The sequence below is a fragment of the Populus alba genome, chromosome 1 (assembly GCF_005239225.2).
Source record: "Populus alba chromosome 1, ASM523922v2, whole genome shotgun sequence".
Classification (NCBI taxonomy): Eukaryota; Viridiplantae; Streptophyta; class Magnoliopsida; order Malpighiales; family Salicaceae; genus Populus; species Populus alba.
In genome coordinates this window covers 52,028,079-52,047,576 of record NC_133284.1, presented here as the reverse complement: position 1 = coordinate 52,047,576, position 19,498 = coordinate 52,028,079, and the positions used below count along the sequence as shown (strand labels likewise).

The window sequence follows — 19,498 nt, the reverse complement described above, 5'->3', positions numbered from 1 at the left end:
ATTTTATTTTCTAATTCATTTAATTTTAAATTTTTTTTCCCTTTATTTTTAGGTTTCCTAGCTTATATGTGACAAACTCATTCGGCCAATTTGATGTCTTCTATTGTGTTGTTTCCGTCAACATCATCATCATGAAGTAACAACTAACAACTGTTGCAATTAGATGACGCAAGGATCTTTTAAGACATCTTAAAGCTGGAAGAGTTCAACTGTACCACATCGAAGCAGAGTTTAAGCATTAACGAGTCTGAACAGAAGAAGACATTTGGACTAATGAGCTAAACTACCAACTACAAGTATAATCAGCATAAAAGGAGCAAAGTATTATTATATACAAACAATTCAGACTATACAAATCAAATCCTTTAAGCCAATTACAACCTCTTCAGCCTCAGTATTGTATTAGTTAGAGATCGTCAGAACCCATCCATAATCTAGTTAGTTAATCCCCAGTCATCCGTGTGGTTAAAGTTACCAGAAAGCCAACGAAAAAATCTTGATAACCAACGGACTCAGAGGTGAAATTTCACCTCAACGAACAAGATACTCTACATCGAATGACGACCATCTGTCTTGTCTCTCACTGGTCTTTGTTCTTGAATATCTTCAAGATCATCATCATCCCCTCTCTTACCCGCCTGTTCTTTCCAATGCGCAACCAGTTTTTTCAGCCGAGCAACCTCTTTTGACGATACATTTTTGCTTGGATCATTAACAATTGATCGAACTCTTGACGCATACCTGAAATGGCAAGATGTTGAGATACAAAGAAAGGCAAAAACAAATACATGAAACTGAAAGAGATTTGATGAGATAACTTCTAGCCTTAACTTAATTCTATCATCTTAAAACTAACCAATGCTAATCTATAAGACACCAACAGTATAGATATGTTAAGAATGTTATGAAGACAGAGACATACATTAGAGAATTGTAAGACTCGTCTACATTAGATTCGGCCGGAGATACATTCACGAACATAAGTGTCTTCGCATTACCACCCAGGGAATCACTCATTAACATTGTTAACTTGTGGTTCCTATAAGGTATGTGTTGACCACCAGAAGATAACGCGCTAATGACATCCCCGAGGGCTGAAAGTGACTTGTTGATGCTTTGAGCTTCCTTAAGTTGACTACCTGAAGAGCCTGACTTCTTTATTCTTTCTGAACCGGCAAGGTCCACAAAACTTAACTGCACATGATATCAAGATGTCACGCATGAATTAGCAGCTTCAACTCCAAAATATAAACTAGAGAGGCTCGCACTTCATGCTTGCAGCTATGACTGAGCTTATATCTTCAAATCTCACAAGAAAGAACATAAGACAAGTAAATGCACATGCACATTATGTTTCTGACAGCAATCATTTCAGTGCATAGAAGCATCAGATAATTCAATCAAGGATAACTAGATGAATACCTTTCCCCTTGCTACAGACTGAGTTTGAAGGTTGGTACTTTCAATAACAATTGAAAGAATCAAATGAGACCTTGAACTTTCTTCATTCATTTGAGTCCCAGATGTATGCCGCCGATCAGATCCTCTCTGAATAATGTTTTTCAATTCTTCAAATGTAGTAATGGATACAACTGTCACATTTTCAACAGAAACCATACCCTGTATATCATATAATACATGATACATGAGATCCAATACTGACAATCGAACAAGGCAAGATTTGAAATAACAAATATTAGATACCAGTTTTGGGAAATAGCAATCACCTTTGAATCTTTTTTAATATCCAATTTTAGGCGCTTCATATTTTTTGGTAATAGAAGGTCCACAAGCGTATCTTGATACAACTCCACCATATATGCCTGCATCATTTTAAAAATAGGATAATTTTTTTCATAAAATTGAGTGCAATTCAAATTGATTTAAATGCCTAAAAAGATAACAGAAACATATTGCACACGCAATGATTGAAATGCAGAGGCATCCGTGCATGCATAGACAGACTCTACAGTCAACATAGACAAGCCAGCGAGGAACTCATGCTGATTATAAAAGTTTCTTATATCCTTAAATGAATGAAGTAAATAATCTAGCTAAAAATTTAGTGCCACCATTTAGAATATGGAGAAGCCATCATCGTTGTCAGAACCCAAAAATTGATGTAAAAACCAAAATACCTTTAATGAAAACGAGAATTTGTTGCTATCACGTCTTAAAATTTTAAAAAGTTCTGAAGTGGCACGTGGTGTCAGTCCAGGATTGCCTTCAGAGCCATAAACAGTAAATGTCTTCCCAGAACCAGTTTGGCCGTAGGCAAATATGCAAACATTGTAACCATCCACAGCAGACTGAACTAAATACTGCATCACAATTGCCAGAAAGAAAGAATTGATTAAGAGTTTGTTGAAGAATTACAAACTAGTTACAAGGTTGAGGTTCCCTCCGGATTAAAAATTGAAGCAGTATACTGATAAATGAAATAACATTCAAACTCACTCGTGTATCCTCAAACACATCTTCCTGGGTAGCATTTCCATCAAACACTCGATCATATATATGCTGTTTTGCTTTATCGTCTTTCCATGGATGTTCAACTGTAAATTCATCTGTGCTTGTAAGCAGGCCTCTATCCTTTTCAGAAATCTCTTTCTCACTTAGAGGCCTTAACCGACAGAAAACCCTGATCTTGCCTTTCATATCTGAAATGCATCAAAGGAAATGGCTTCATTAGCTTTTTATGGTATCAGGACATATAGTTTTCATGCGGGAAAAGGAAATTGTAATAATGTTAGAAAAAAAATTAATGACGCAGAGGCCTGTGCAGTTGGTTTTTGAAGTAATGCAGCTTTGGATAAAAATTTGTGGCTACTGCCCCTCCCATGAATCTCTTTACTGTATTTTTTTCATTTTCTTTCTAGCCTTTCACTTCTTTCCTCAAAGTTTTAATGACTAGTAGACCATCAATCTCTCTCTTCTTGTTTTCCCTTTACAACCATCCCTAGCAAAAACTCTCATATCAGTAAGTTACATCTTACCCTGGATACCTTAGCAAGTTTTGACATCTTAACCCATCAAAATCTTTGTTAATAAAGGCTGCATGACCTAATCTGATGTCACAGTATTCCTAAGAGTCAAATAATTATAATTTTAATCCTATTTGACAGTGTTCATGACAACATAAAATGCCACAGTTATTAGCTATTTACTTTACCATCCTGAAGTTCTCCTAATCAGTTGCTACATTCTCAAAAAATCCTAGGACTGCGTCATGAAGAGCTTTTAAATTGGGAGCAACATGTTCGTGATGCAATTTTTGAATATGTTGTGGTGGCATTAGGATACTATATTCAAGGCTATCCAACCTTCAATGGTATTAAAATAACGTTTCCGCAAAACTTGTTCTTCCTTATAAAGCACTTCTAGCTCAGCAAGTTGAGATGCTTGCATCTTCAAAATGGCAGCAGTCTGCTCATTCTTTCTGTCAATGTCCTGGAAGCACGTTCCAACTTATGGATTTAGTTCAACAAATATGCAAGAAAATTTAACCAATTCATAAAGTATTTGCATAACGTACAAGTATACACCAGAAATAAAGAAACTAATGCAAAAGAGCATATACCTCTTTCATTTCCCTCAAATCCTCCAATTCCTTCAAATTCCTCTGCAATGAAGCTAAATCTGCATTCACAATTGCAAGAGTTGATTTGGAAGTGGCCAAATCTCGTGTGACCACTTCCAGCTTCCGTTCAAGTTCAATCACTCGAAGCTTTAAGGATTGGCGTTCCTGCTCAAGGTTTTTCTCAACAACTTCCATCTGCATTATAACCAACAGTGACATTAACCATTTTGCAGTGACAAATCACCAATAGATGGTTAAAATTCAAGAATGCATCACTACCTCTTCCACTTTCCTTGCAAATCTAGAGATCTTCTGTTCAAGTAAAATTTTGTCATTACCCAATCTTTGCATCCTTTCTTCTGCTGCACGTAGTTCCTCATTCCGCAGTTTCAATTCATCCTGGAGCTTATGCAACACCTGTGTTATCCAGTCCAAAATGATCACTTCATCATAAAGCAAGCAATATGATTCTATTGTATTAATGAGAATTGAGTCCAGACCAGAAAAATCAGTAACAAATTAAACTCAAACCCAAAGCATAATAGTTATATTTTCAGAATTCTACCTGGTTATTAGCTCCAACTAAATCATTTTTGGCATTTTTATCTAGTGTGAGATTACTGAGGCTGGCCAACCTGGTTTCCATGCTCCTCTTTTCTGACAACACAACCTAAAACACAAAACATCAAATTAGCAAAATAGACCAGGTGACTAAAGAAAGAACTCGTGCATCAGAGTTAATAATACTAACTTGAAAGGCTGCATCCTTTTCAGCACACAGTGACTTAAGTCTATCACGATCACACTCTACTTCTGCCAAGTTTTGCTTCGCTGATCTCAAGGAATCTTTCAAGCCCTCCAATTGCTCTTGCAATTTCACTTCTTGATTTTGCTTCTCATGCAATTCTTCCAATAACTAGAAAAGCATATTCACCCATTAATCCTAAGTGCAATTTCAAAGACAATCGCATGCATAAAGGAAATATAAAATAAGGTTTTTGTTCTCTGAAAAGGAGTCTCAAATCCATTATATAATGAAGCAGTTGTTGACATCTTAGGCCCCAAAATTAAACATGTAAGTTGACACAAAGTTACCATGATGCAGGACCAAGAACAAGACAAGATGGACACAGAAAAATCAAATCCTAACAAAAGGACAGGGACACAACAATAAATACAAAGATATTTCAGATATTAACAATTTCGTACTGCTTACATCCCTTGTCTACACTTACTTCTCTTCATAATATCTTTAACATTGATAATTATTACCAAAATTAGACTTGATTTTCATGTTTGGGCTGTGTCCAAAATGACTTCATAATGCATCCAAGTTTCAGATTACAGTTTTTCTGACAATATCTACGACTTGTTCCCTACATGTCTAAGACATTCAAAATGTTCTTTAGTTTCACCACCACTGTATCCCATAACTGATCATAGAATTTAAAGTTTTATTTTAAAGCTTACTTGTTCAGATTTCTTCTGAGATTCTTCAATTGTTTTTGACAATTCGTTTAAATGTTTTCCGTGCACTTCTACACTGGTAGGGTTAGAATTGTTAAGAACATCTCCATTCACTGAGCCGCCAGCAACAGTCCGAGCTTTAGAATAACGACGCATCATGACATCATTTATATGTGTTTGAAGAGCAACACAAATTTCTTCTCCCTGATAAATGAAGTTTGGTTACTTAGACAAATACAGTTGAGAAGGTCAAGATCCAACCGTGGAGAACCAACAGGGAAGTGACAAATATATTAACCTGCTTGGTCTCAAACTGGAATATGTGCAGAACACCTGCAACTCTCATCTTGAAGAAAACTGCAGTATTGCTACTACCAAACTGCATTATGTCTCTTAATTCTGCTGAATGTAAATATTCCTTTGGAACTGGACGGAAGAAGTGCACCTGTGGACCAATGAACAAACAAACTAAGATCCAGCAGATGCATGATCTAGAATGTGAAAAGAATTTCACCATGTAGAGAGCAGACAATTAAGAATTTATTACAGTACAAGGTTGTGATATTAATTCAAGACTCACCCCTCGCTTGTTGATGCCCAAAATAATCCGACCAGGCAAAAGTCCAATAGGATCATCAATCTTGCGAACACTGAAGAAAACTGAATTTCCATAGGGAAGCGACCTTAGTATGCGTAGAAATTGCTGTCTTGCATCATCCTTTGTCAGATTTTCCTACATGGAAACAGGACAATATCAAAAGGAGATTCTCTATAGAATAAAGAATAGCCTCTGACAGGTAAAATGCCAACTTTTTAAAGAGTAGACTTAACAAAGATGAGAGGCAATGGATAAGTGAAACAAGTAGTAGGATATATTGAGTGCAATAGTCATCACTTTTGTAGAACATGACACTACTTTGATTCCTTGTTGAAGATACCACCTTGGATCTATTCAATTCTGACTAAAAGTGATAAACAGAGTAATCAAAGTCACTATGAACTTGAACCCATAAGTTTTTGTTGAACTTAATTGAAAACGCACTTGTATCCACATCTGCCTACCACCTCTTTGACAAATATGACTTAAATGGACACAAAAGTGGAAGAAGAAAATAAACCATTAACCACATGATTTAAGAAGATTAAACTGAAATTAGAAAACAAACCGGCAAATGATGTAGAAATGAAAATATTTGTCTGGCAGACAAACTAAGAAAAAAATGTTCTGTTCAAGAAAAAGATAAGGAAAAATATACAAAGATCCAGGAAGCAAATTGTTCTAAGCAATCCTGAACTGCAAGTCATAAAAGCAGGTTGTAAACATTGACTTGAAATAACAGAATTTAAAGAAAAGTACCATTTAAAAAAAAATACTTTCTTGAAAGTTACGAAGACAGAAGTTTCAGATGCTAGTTCTTACCATGGAGTGGTAACGAGAAAGAATATCCAACTCCCATTCCCTCTTTCCTCGTGTAATTGCAATTTGTCTGGGTAGAAATCGCTCAAGGAGAGAGGTCCAATCACTGTGAAATGTCAGCTTCAGCATGTCAAAACTCATATGAATAAAGAGTAACTCGAGATCAAAATCTGATCACTGTAAGGCTTTAGGTCAAGTCACTATGACTCCAAAATGAAAGGCCAACAAACCATTGTGTATTAGGAAGTTAAAATGCTAGAATTTAACTTAAATTAGACAAAGAAAAAAGGGAAGCAAGAAACTACTTACATTGATGATTCTTGACTACCGAAAAATCCAATGTCAACCAATATTTGCAATGCAGACAACTGCGCAGCATCCTCCCTACCAACAGGATAATTGCCCAATATATAGTCATGTTGCAACTGTAACAAGATAATCATGCATCAGTAAAGCAAGAAGCTAAAATCCATGCTAAACTTTAGAGATAGCATGACAATCACTCCAAACTTTCAAGTCAAAGTTGAGGCTATTCAATAATGTATAGGAAGAGTTTACGCACCTGAACATATGATAATTGCACAAACATTGGATCTGTTACAGCTTCATCTGACTCCCGAAATAGCTTTTTCTTAAATATCAGCTTGCAGTGCAAAATTTCTCCCTTGCTTCGATCCTTGGCTGCCTTGAATTCTGCTAACAAATCTCCAATATATTTGTTATCATCTAACCCAATGTACTCCTCTGCATGACAACAGGTTGCAGATTAGATGGCAATTTCAAATGAGCTTTGTCTAGGAAAACAATCAAGAAAGGAAAGGGATGCATACCATTCCCAGGATCAGATGACTTTGAACCAGAAACAACTTTACAGTATTCAAAAAGACTGAAGCTAGAAAATGCTGACAGCTTGATTAACCCAGAAAGTTCCTGAAACAAGTATGAATTACATTAATGTAAATAATGTTTCGAATCACTAAACACAAAATAAATCATTTTTAACAGGATAAGCTTAGCTGTCACCATAGCCCGCAATGTCAATCAGGGCAACGATAATCGTAGCAAGATTTTAGCAAATAAATAAGAACTTGCCATCGATAAACCCTTAACAGCATATGTTATGCTTTTTGTTTTGAGAAAGAAAGACAAAACACTGGATTAACTGGCTGAACCTCCCAGTTTGTGAGAAGCCTAGAGTTTTCTATTCTTTGTTTAACCATATTCAATCCAACTAGAACCAAACATCAAGCTCACAGGACCACTAGACCTTTCATAATCATGGATATGGTTTTAAAATATACTTGTGGGTGTTCTCAGCTCTCTGATCAGGAAATTATATTCAACAAGCATTTCAAAGACAAAGTACAGAGAGAACTTGAGGACCGTCATAAGATCAGCTCTCTTCCAAAAAGGTTATCAGAATAGGTGGCCATCATAAGATCAATTCTCCTTCCACCATATATAATAAGTACATCTTTCTCTGTTTTCATACATCTCTGAGAAAATTAGAATAAAAATAGCAGGTACTGCTATAATTTCTATTTTTTTCCCAGTTGAGATTGAGCTTTTTGCTTTTGTATATCTGTGCCTACCTAGAAAGAACCATAGAAGACAGAGTTGATGACTCTTTAAAATACCTCAACAGCATCGGACACTGTCGTTGCCATGTCATACGTGATTTCTTCAAAAGTTTCGTCCAGAAAAAACACTATTGTTGTAAGCTTTCGACCAGTTAGAAGAGCTTCAATTTCCTCACGCCCTGGTATTGTATGCCTCGGACCAGCTTTGACAGAACGCTTCAAAGCATTTAGTGTATTTAATGCAAGGATTTGGACCTCAGAATCAGTACTTGCACCATATGCTACATTATGGACATACTCAGATAAATATCCACCAATTTCCTTGCTAGGAGGCATAGAAGAAGCACACAAGTACATTAGCTCCCATGCTTTAATCAAATATTGCCTGCATTATGAGAATCAACAAACCTAGATAGCATCAAATAAGGAAAAAAAAGTATTTTGAGGGGAAACAATCATAGGCCCAAATAAAATCAAACATGTAAACTGAGCATCACTGTTTATATGTATGAGAAAGATTTGCCCATTGGGCATCAGCTCAATTAATGAAAGGCCAGTTGGAATGGGTTTTAATTTCACAACTTACAAGATGCTGGGAAAAAAAAAATGAATAGAAAGTTAAATAAAAAAGCTATGCATGCCTGTCAGGGTTATTCCTTGTTTGCTTTGAAATCTGAGCAAAAATTTCATCTCGAAGTTCTGCACGCTTCAGTGTGTGCTTGAACAATTTTCCAACTAGCTCAATTCGTTCATCTAAGCTTGCTGGTGCTCCTCGATCAGATGAATCAACTCCCATGTACTTCAAAATTATTTGGAACAGTTTGGTGGCACGGCTTACTAAGTCACTATTAATTTTAAGCAACGAAGTTGGTATAGGATCCTGCAAAAAAGCACTAACTTAGCTCTTCATGAGTTCATAAATGAGAATACACTGCAATGACACACAGCATACTTTTACCTTTTGGAAACACAGCATATCCTCGAATGTGAATTTTTCCCGAACTTGAGGACCTACAGATTTTTTAGAAAAGAACCCACGTTTCCCAGTGGATTGAATCTGTTTCTGCATCAATTTTAAGAATCCCTCAACCTGCATGGAACAAAACTTAAGTAGAAGTTTCACAAAAATGGAAATGACTACAATAACCAAGACTCGTTTACAAACTAGTTGGGATCAGCTGTGTGTATCCTCTTGCAACATTCAATTATCATAAACCAGATCCACATAAAATTGCAAAAAAGAATATTGTCCTAAAATAACAATCGCAAGTCTAATTTGGATTCAACTCATAATATTGGAGCAAGTAAAACATAAATGAGAAGCAGATGTTCTTCCACGTATTACTTTGACAGCAAAATGACTTATTTGTTTATCACCTGAAATTTATCAATCAATGGTATAGCACCAGCAAGTTCTGCCGGAATAGCCATGGAAAGGGTTGCTGGTGTACTGTGAGAAACAACAATAAATACCACTCGGAGTTAGAGGTTAGATAGAGTCTTGCAAAAGAAAACATAAAAATTACTTCCTGGAAGTTCTAAAGCTATCTAGTCAGTTTTTACAAGCAATATAGAGACTATGAAGAGCGAATTATGTGTTCTAAAAAATTGGGCAGCCAAAACAAGTCAAAAACAAAACACCTGGGAGGAAATGTTTACCAAGTCCTTTCCATTTTATCATGGTAAAAACTTTTGAATAAAATCTAGAGATACAAGATCAAAAAATTACATCGAATGGTTAAGTCTAAAGTTATTTTCAATCCGAGTTTCATCGTATCTCAACAGTAAACAAATAATAAAAAACCAACAATGAAAGTATCAAACAAGAAGCTAAGAATGGCATGGTAGACTTACGGCGTATCGAAATTGGAGCCATCGCTATCATATCCATCCCCATTTGAGAAAGAAGCAGAAGGGTGCATAGGAGTCTCTTCATTTCCATTAGTGGAGTTAAAAGAAGTCCTTCTTGATCTTATACTTTGAGCCATTAATGAATGCACATCATGTTTCATTTCTCAAACACAAATAACCCCACGTCACATGACTATTAATCCGTTCCACGAATAAACCAGTTTCTCCATGTAGCTTCCCCGGCTATATTTCCTTAATAAATGCAAAAGACAAACACTTTAAAGATCAAAACATTATCTTTAGCTAAAAGGGCATCCAAAATAACAATCCAAGAAGTCAACAAGATTCAAAATTCAATCAAGAAACACACACCTATCAATGCAGATCCACAATACAATCTATCTAAAACAGCAACAGAAACAAAACCCAGATGGGAAAATGGCAAAAAGTGACAAGAAGTGAAAAGGAACTGAAATTTATCAATCAGGAAATGCACACGAAAAATGGGAACCAAGAAAAAGTTTCTTTCCTTTTGAAGCTGACAATCAAGAAAGGAGGAAACTTTGAGAGATTAAGAGATCTGAAATGGTGATGGCGATGGTGTATTGATGGCACTGATAGATAAAAGTGTGAAGAGAGAGAGAGAGAGAGAGAGAGAGAGAGAGTGGAGGGTAATGGTCACGAGAATGATATAAATGGGAGAGAAGAGGCGGGGGAAGGAGAAAAGAGGAGAGGAAGGGACGGCAATGTCAATACAGAGTTGCTGCTTCTACTTCTACACTTTTTTTTCCTTTTTCTTCTGTTTCATGGCGGAGTACATAAATTAGCCTCTTCCAAAAATTCAAATTTACAACGCCATCTAATAAGACTTTAATTTTTTTGAATTTACTAAAAAAAACAATCTTGAATCCAGCGTGTTAACTAAGAGGGTGTCGGTTGCTTTTCAATAGCTTTTCGTGCCGAAAAAATAATGTTTTTTCATTTTTTAAAAATCATTTTTGGGCAAAAAAAAAAAATTTGAATTTTTTCGAAAAGCCGGTTTGGCCGCAATGGCAAACAGGCTATAAAATTTACTTGGTCCAGCAAGAAAATTAAAATAATATTTTTTAAAAAAATAAATAAATAAATTATACTCTACTCAAATTAAATAAATCACAAGTTAACTTAACGAGTCAACTCCATAATTTTCCATAATTTTTTTTAATATTTAACACTAAAAACAAGTTAGTTTGATCTTCAAGTGATCTAACTAATTTAATAATTCTAGAAATAAAATTGGAGTGATATTGTAGAACAAATTTTAAAAATATAAATTAACTTTTTTTAATGAAAAATTATTAAAAAAAAAACACGATATTGATTGAATGTTCTATTTAATAAAGATAAAAACATTATTTTTATTTCATTTCAAAAGGTAATATAGTTTTTTGCACCAACAAATATTTGATTAGAAGCTCAACTTTTGAGCTTCTAATGAATTGATGAAGAAGTTAACGGTTAACTTGGTTTTGTATAATAAAATAATTATATTTAATTACTAATGAATTGCAGTTATATTAACGTTGTGTTATCATACTAATCATTAATATTATAATTATATATTTTTTAATATATTCCCTTTTTAAAAAAAATGTTTTATTTTGATTAAAAAAAATACTTGTTATTGAAACAGCATAATAATCTTTAATATAGTCGATTTTATCATTGAATTAGGAACGCAATTTGTATATATTATTTTTTATTTCTAAAATATTCTAAGGTAAACAAATGGAAGATTTTCATGTGCAAATGAAGTAGCTAATTCCATTAGTTTAGCTTAAGAATCCTGAAAGAAAGATATACGATAAACTTAACATATACTCAAAAAATAAAATTCATGTTTTTTTATATAAAAAAATAATAAATTAAGAGGTTGTTTAGTATTGTAATAATTTTTGCTTTCATGCTAATCATAAAGAAAAGAAATAACTCGTGATTTTTTTACATATCTTTGCACATAATTGTGCTTTAAATTTTAATTTTATAAAATCTAAAATAATATATTTTTTATTTATTTTACGTGTAAAAATCATCTTATAATGATTTTAACTAGATATTTTTTTGAAACTTAATTTTTTAAACCAAAACTAAAAATATTATTTTTAAATCATAAAAATTATTACAATACCAAACAAATACTAGACATTAACATTGCTAAAATATTTTTTATTTGAAAATATATTAAAATAATATTTTTTATTTTTAAAATTTAATTTTAATATCAATATATCAAAACAATTTAAATTTTATTTTATTTTAATATCAATATATGATAATCATGTTTTTTATATAAAAATAATAGATTAAGAAGTTGTTTGATATTGTAATGGATTTTTGCTTTTATACCTAATCAATGAGAAAAAAAAAATTTAATTAGCTAAATAACTTGTGTGTTTTTTTATAGGTTTTCACATATAACCCCGTTTTAAACTTTAATTTTTTTATAATCTAAATTAATGTGTTTTTTATTTTTTTTCTTGTAAAAATCATCTTACAATTATTTTAAACTAGATATATTTTTTAAAACTTGATTTTTTAAACCATAACTAAAAAATATTGTTTTTAAATCATAAAAATTATCACAATACCAAATAAAATATTAGATATTAATCATTGCTAAAGTATTTTTTTATTTGAAAATATATTAAAATAATACTTTTTTATTTTTAAAATTTTATTTTTTATATTAATATATGTAAATAATCTAAAATTAAAAAAAAACTAATTAAAAAAAATAGAAACACTTTTTAACGGAAAAACAAATATTCTCTGGAGTTTTGCCCATTCCACAGGAGTCGACCCATTTGTTTCTGCCCCCCAAGATTTAGACCTGACACCTTCCATGGGCCCCATCTTTATGATCTTAGCCATCCTTTTTCTTTTTATTATTTCACATTTTAAGACGTGTGCGTGCCCAATTGATTTATTTAAATGCTAAATTCATTTTTATTAATTATTTTTCCTAGCAGAGTTCAATGCTCGAAGAAAAAGAAAATATTTTGAGACTGCCAAAAAAAAATCACAAAAGCCTCGATTTATTTATTTTCAACTAATTTATTCGTTAATCAAATTTAAGTTTTTCCCTAATGATTTTATGCTGCCAAAAAAATGGGTTAAAAAGGTTACGGAGAGGAAACTTTTTATATTATTTTTATACAATGTTACCAGGAACAATATAAATTAGTGTTAAGTAAGTATGGTTATAGTTATTTTTTAAAGTGTTTTTTATTTATAAATATATTAAAATAATATTTTTTTATTTTAATATATTTAATATTAATACATTAAAATTATCTGAAAATATTAAAAAATATTAATTTAAAGTTAAAATAATAAAAAAAATTAATTTTTTTAAAATATTTTAAAATATAAAAATAAACATAATCTTAGTCTAATCTAGATAAATACAAAGCACAATAAATTTTATCACATGATCCTTGCACACATCATTGTTACTTTACGAAGAAATTTTAAAGTGGACCCCCTCGATTTGTGTCCTTACTACTTTGGACAGTTCCTTTGATCCTTTCAAAGAAGGAATCATACTCCAACAATTATTTACAATTATTGCTACATAAGCACATGCACGTTTGTGCAAAATGACCCCTTCAAAAGCAAATTTGCTGGAGTGCCGGCCATGCCGGTCCAGGCACCTCCTTGTATTATTATATTATATACTTGTGTGTGACCTGCAATAGCTCCTAATGCCTGCCATTTAGCTAAATAAAAAAAAAATTTTAATAATTTTTTTTAATTTTAAATTAATATATTTTTAGATTATTTTGATATATTTTTAATTAAAAAATAGTTATAACTATATTTTTAAACATGCTTAATTATTTCTTTTAACTAATTATTTTAAAATCTAAACTAGATTGTTGGAAAACGGATCCCGTTGACTTGATCGGCTAATAAAGCCTGATTATTTATCCATTGATTTTAAAAAAAAAAAATAATAAAAAATAATGTTATTAAATTGAAAGGGTCCGACAACCAAGAAGTAAAATTGGAGGCAGCTTTCAGACAGTGGTACTTGTATAGTAGCATTCAAGACAAACATGAGAAAATTGGGGAATGGGAAGCTATCATTGTAAAAACAAATACCAACCGTCTTGATAGGAAACCAAATGCATTTAATTATTGCCTTAGGTCTAGTTATCAACCATGGTACTTTTTTTTTTCATTAGGGTATTTAAAAATGAAATATTTACTAGTTTTTCAAGTCAAAATGAGAATTATGTAGCTTGTTTTATGTATTATGATTGTCCTAGATATAAAAAAATCTAGACTGGTTTGCAAGGTTACTCATAAACTCAGATAATCCAAAGTTTAGATCAATTCAGGTTAAAAAAAATTAATTAAAAAATTAATTCAGTCTAATCTAATAAAAAATATAAATTAACTCGTAAACTATTTAAAATTCAGATAAAAACTTTTATTTTTTTGTTTCGTTAAAATAATGTTAATTTAGTCTTCTTAGGAAATATTGAATCAGTTTAAATTGACCTTCTCAATTCAAAATCCAAATCAAGTTTTATAACTACATAAAATTAAAGAATTCATAAAACATTATTTTTTTCATTTAATTATTTTTTTATGGATGAAGTTGTTTTTAAACATCAAACCTAGCTAATCCATAATCTTTTCTTCTAACCTTCCAATTCAAATTCAAAAAGATAAAAATAAGAGAGCAACATCACCATAATCCAAATTTAAAAATAAAAAAGATAAAATTTAAGAACACCATTCATCCCAACCACCATGGGACCGTGTTTTGAACTGACAGAAGAGGCCGCCACGTTCACGTAGTCCTGCGTTCTTGTTGAGCTCAACTTTTCAACTCACCAAAAGCAAACATGACAGCAACTTGCCTTAGCTTTATCGTCAAGCATTTCGTTCATCTTCCTTACCAAAATGGCAGGCAGCTTCAAGGATGACAGTGTAGCCACACAACAAACAATTACAGTATCTAGAAAAGTGATGTAACCCTAGGATACAGAGTATGGGCATCGAGCAATGGGGAGGATACCCACCCATGACTCCGGGACGGAGCTAAAATTATTTATTAGGAATGATTAAAAATAATATAATAATATATAATATTTATTTTAATTTGTTGTATATGAGTTTCAAATTAATTAATTTATAATATTTGTTGGGGATGGCTAAAAGTAATATAACCATGTATAATAATTGTTTTAATTAATTAGAAAAAAAAATTCACTATAACAAGAATTTAAAAAAACAATGGATAGAACTATCAAATTTGAAAGAAAAAAAAAAAAATTATATAAAAAAAAAATCTCATCAAATTCTTAATAAACATCTCAAAACAAAAATAAAAATATATTTTAAATTTGAGTTATCGATACCTAATTATCTTGTTTTGTTTAATGAAAGATAAATTAATCAGTATTCTGCTTCAATCATTCCGCAAAAAAATTATGTTTATGATTTGTATCTTTATTTCTATTTTTGTTTTTGATGCGTTGTAAGCATTTATATTAGGGTTGTAGTCTGTAGGGAGAGAAAAGAAAAGGCTAGAAAACACATTGATAACTTTATATTTTTTTTTTCCTTTCCCACGTAGGCATGTAGGTACCATTTAATCAAGGCAAAGTCTTTCCAAGTAAACATCTCTTTAAAAAATATTACAGCACCTCATATTTAATTACAAGATAAAAACTATATATATATATATATGAAAGGCCTGGCCCCTTGCTTGCCTCCCTTTCATTCTGCCCCTGCCTATGCGGGTACATAAACATAAAAGAAACTTGGAAATTACGTATACTCTCCCGATAATTATACAATATACATTAGTTTTTTAGGTTTACTTTTTTATTGTTCATCAAAACACAGATGACTATGAATTAAAACAATTATAATAACATTTTATACCCAAGTTATTTGGATTTAGTGTCTCTGCCTGATCCAAGTCTCTTTATGATTATTATTTTATTATTGATTTGAAAGGTAAAATTAAAAATATTATTATTATTAAATTTTTTTAAAAAAATATTATTACTTTTAAAAAAAACCATAAATTTAATTTGAAGGGATTAAAAATTATAAGAACTTGGATTGGACAAGTTTAATATTATTATTTTTATTATCATTAAGGGCGTAAGACCCAAGTAACAATAACTTGGGTCTGGCAGGTGAGACCCAAAGTTCTTGGGTTTGACATTGTGGCAAACCCAAATCTTTTTTAACAATATATTTTAAAATGTAAAAATTATTATTGTTATACACTAGTATTATTTATAACCATTCACATAAATCACGAGATCAAGTGATCAAAATATCATATTTAATAAAAGAATAAATCAAACATCATCAGAATTGCTTTATCTAAATGAGATAATAAATCTTAAAGATTGATTAGTTATATTTATTTCATTCTCTCGAGTATTATATTAAATATCATAAAATATGGAAATCATATGGCTAAATAGAACTAATAAAATACTACAACTAAACAAAATTGAAAAATCATATGGCTAAAAAAATATATTGCCATACCAATCTAGTTTTGAGAAGGATACAAAGAACTTGTCAAATGTAAACAAACTAGAATTTTAGAATAAAAATAGCATATCATTACACTAAGGCACTAATAATTAATACATAAATTAACTCTATTTTCACAACTTTTTCCATGGATTTCATTATTACATCATTCACCATAAACATTTCATTTATTAACCTTTAGTAGAAATAATTCACCAATCAAAACTTTTTATTCCAACAATTAGCACACATGCCCCACTCTTTAAGCTAACTTTTTCCTATAGCATTGGATTTAAAATGTTTTTTTTCCACACAAGAATACCAAAAGATAATCTTAACATTAAAGGTCATCATATTCAACCCTTCGTAAACTTTCTTTATAGATTCATTAATATAAACAACTAAAAATCCTTTGTTTCTCTTAGCTTTCGTGCCTAAAATGCATGTGTGACACCTTTTTTATCTTCACTCATGAAGCTAACTATAAATTGTCCACCACCTTTACACTTGTGGCCAATATATTAATTTTATGATCAAGTCTCTATTTTCTCATGGATGACTTGATATTAACAACTTTGGAGCCTCACTCTTATGGTTGACTCTCATGTATAAAATTATATCAAACTTGCCCTTCAAAAAACCTTGACCTTAACTCTATATATATGATTGACTATCATGCACACAACCCATGTGTACTAATATTCTCAATTCAAGTTTATTTAGTGAAGCCCCACTCGTCGCGTTAACTTTTCATTGAACAATTTAAGCATCTTATAAATATCATCTTATTAGTCTAAGCCCCACTCATATGGTCGACTTAATGAATACAAAACTTGTTTAAACTAATCTCCATATCGAAACTTCATGAGTTTTTATCATTCCACAGTACATATATATAAATTAATATTCATAATATAATGACTTATATAAATTATTGTAAATTAAAAAGGTTAAGGTGGTAAGCATCCATATGTTCCTCTCATTTGTTCTATCCTATTTATCTAGGGTCCCGCAATCAATGCCTCTTCTATATCACATCAAGTTTTACATCTTCTTAAAAATATTAAAAATATACTTCTCAATATTCTTTTAATAATTGAGGCATTTGTTACTCATTAATATATATACCCTCACATCATCACATATAGTGTTTCAACTTTTGGTATTGTGATATAAGAAATGCTATCATACAAATTAATTTCATGCGTATTCATATATTATGTTTTCTTTTCCACATAAAAATCACTCATATTCTTAAACAATCTAAATGATTCAAATAAAATCAAGAAAAGACCAAAATATAAAATCAAGCTACCATAGAACAGTAGTCAAAACGGTCTGACCGTTTCTTAAATCAATCTAACCATTTATCAAAATGGTTAGCTCGTTTTTGCTATTGAAAAATTCCTTTCTTCTTTTTTTTTTAGCTGAAACCTTCACCCTTGCACCAATTTGAGTTTTACCTTCATAATCAATCCTTTCATCATACAAGTTACATACATAACACACCAAAAATGATTTTTTTTAAAAAAAAAAAAACAACACTCAACTGCCATAAATTCTAGTATTTAAGAATTCAAGAAACTCATCTTCCCTTTTACACTCTCAAAGTTTATATCATCATAATCATGCATAATTTCAAACAAGGATTACAACTAGGAAACCTTCCTAGTTGGTCGAACCTATCCTTTATCTTCAATTTTTAAACAACTCATTTCTCAATACCTCTCCCTTTCCATGCTTATTATTCAATTTTATGATTACTTTCTGGTTTCCCCAAATTCCTAATATGAACCGTGAAATAAAAATTACGATTTTTTCCTTAATGTCTCCACGTAATAGAAACTTTTGATCTTACACCCTTTTAAGTTGTATTAACATCATTAATTCATCAAGATTTCCAACAAAACACCCCCTCCCCTCAATTTTTTTCTTCATGGCCAAACCTCTATAAGGTTCTTACCTTAAAAAATCTCTTCAAAATTCTTGCTTATTTTTATCAAATTAAGCCTTATCTTGAGATTATACCAAGTAATCTTTGCAAAAAATATATATATATTTTTTACTAATTTCTCATAAACTCTAATTTTCTTAGGGATTTGGGTATTTTGTTTTCTACCCCACAATCTCACCTTAAAATATATTATTTGAATTTAATAGATACTTTACCTTTTCTATTTAGCTCAATTGAGTATTTGATATTTAAAAAATGTTAAATCATGTCATGTATTTTTTTTTTTATGAAAAATATAATTTTTATTTTTTAAGTTTCGAGAGACTTGATCATATACAATTTAAAATAAAATTGTAATTTTTAAAAGAAAGATTTTTTGTTGTTTTTATGGAAGGAAAATAATTTATTTAATACTGAAAAAAAACCTACATATAAGTTACAATTTCAAATATTAACTATGAGAGGGTAAAAAAATACGCGGAACTTAAAATTAATTGCAAAATAATTTTTTTAAAATTTTGAAAATTTATTTTAAAAAATAAACTAGAATAAAGCCATGTTTAACAAAAATCAACCCAAATATCCATGTGAAGAGTCCAAGTCCTTATAAAACATGGATTAACTCAACAAAAACCCAAACCAAACTCAGGTCAAGAGAAAGAAAAACCAAATGGGCTTAAAAGAAGACAAAACTTTTGTCTTGAAACCATGTGGGCTAAGCAAAGAAAAAAGCCCGAATTAAAGATACTGAAAATGCTGACTAATCATGTGTTTTGCCTGTAGAAGATATGCATCCCTCAGACAAAATCAAATTCAGGCAGCGTACTCAACAAAAGAGGCAAGGTTGTTGGACTTCTCACGGTTGGGGAGAGCTTGCACCGCCGCTGTAAAGCTAGAATAAACTAGAATAAAGCCTTTTTTAATATTTGCTTTTTTTAATAAACTTGGTCATTCAAGTTCTTGATCAATCCGGATTTTATATCCGCAGTTGATTTTATCATGCACAGCTCAAATTTAAAAAAAAATAAAATGAAAGAGAGAGTAAAACTCCAAAACAACAACCACAGTAGAGAATTCAACAAAAAGCAGTTAGGAAA

General features: G+C 31.2%; 1 protein-coding gene across 2 annotated transcripts; it reads right to left on the bottom strand.

Annotated features, from left to right (window-relative positions):
- Positions 1-210: 210 nt before the first annotated feature.
- Positions 211-10,703, bottom strand: LOC118048982 (kinesin-like protein KIN-14E). 2 transcript variants are annotated; one of them, XM_035058832.2, is made up of 24 exons: positions 10,268-10,703; positions 9,899-10,147; positions 9,422-9,494; positions 9,003-9,134; positions 8,686-8,924; positions 8,102-8,429; positions 7,295-7,394; positions 7,027-7,208; positions 6,774-6,889; positions 6,468-6,570; positions 5,628-5,780; positions 5,346-5,492; positions 5,051-5,251; positions 4,332-4,496; positions 4,146-4,250; positions 3,860-3,997; positions 3,581-3,775; positions 3,324-3,450; positions 2,458-2,660; positions 2,139-2,321; positions 1,728-1,823; positions 1,423-1,620; positions 923-1,194; positions 211-741 (listed from the first exon to the last, which is right to left on the bottom strand). In XM_035058832.2, exons 2-24 carry the CDS (start codon positions 10,054-10,056, stop codon positions 549-551), a joined length of 3,807 nt encoding a protein of 1,268 aa, XP_034914723.1. In that variant the 5' UTR covers positions 10,057-10,147; positions 10,268-10,703; the 3' UTR covers positions 211-548. The 2 variants fall into 2 exon arrangements, with proteins under 2 accessions (XP_034914723.1, XP_034914724.1); XM_035058833.2 differs by having other exon boundaries at positions 9,899-10,138.
- Positions 10,704-19,498: the final 8,795 nt, after the last annotated feature.

Excerpts from the sequence above, each read along its gene's own strand:
- LOC118048982 (XM_035058832.2), bottom strand. The coding sequence starts at position 10,056 with ATGAAACATGATGTGCATTCATTAATGGCTCAAAGTATAAGATCAAGA. Across the intron at positions 8,430-8,685 it reads ACAAGGAATAACCCTGACAG|GCAATATTTGATTAAAGCAT; the intron begins GCATGCATAGCT and ends CTCATAATGCAG. Across the intron at positions 2,661-3,323 it reads TTATTTTAATACCATTGAAG|ATATGAAAGGCAAGATCAGG; the intron begins GTTGGATAGCCT and ends GATGCATTTCAG.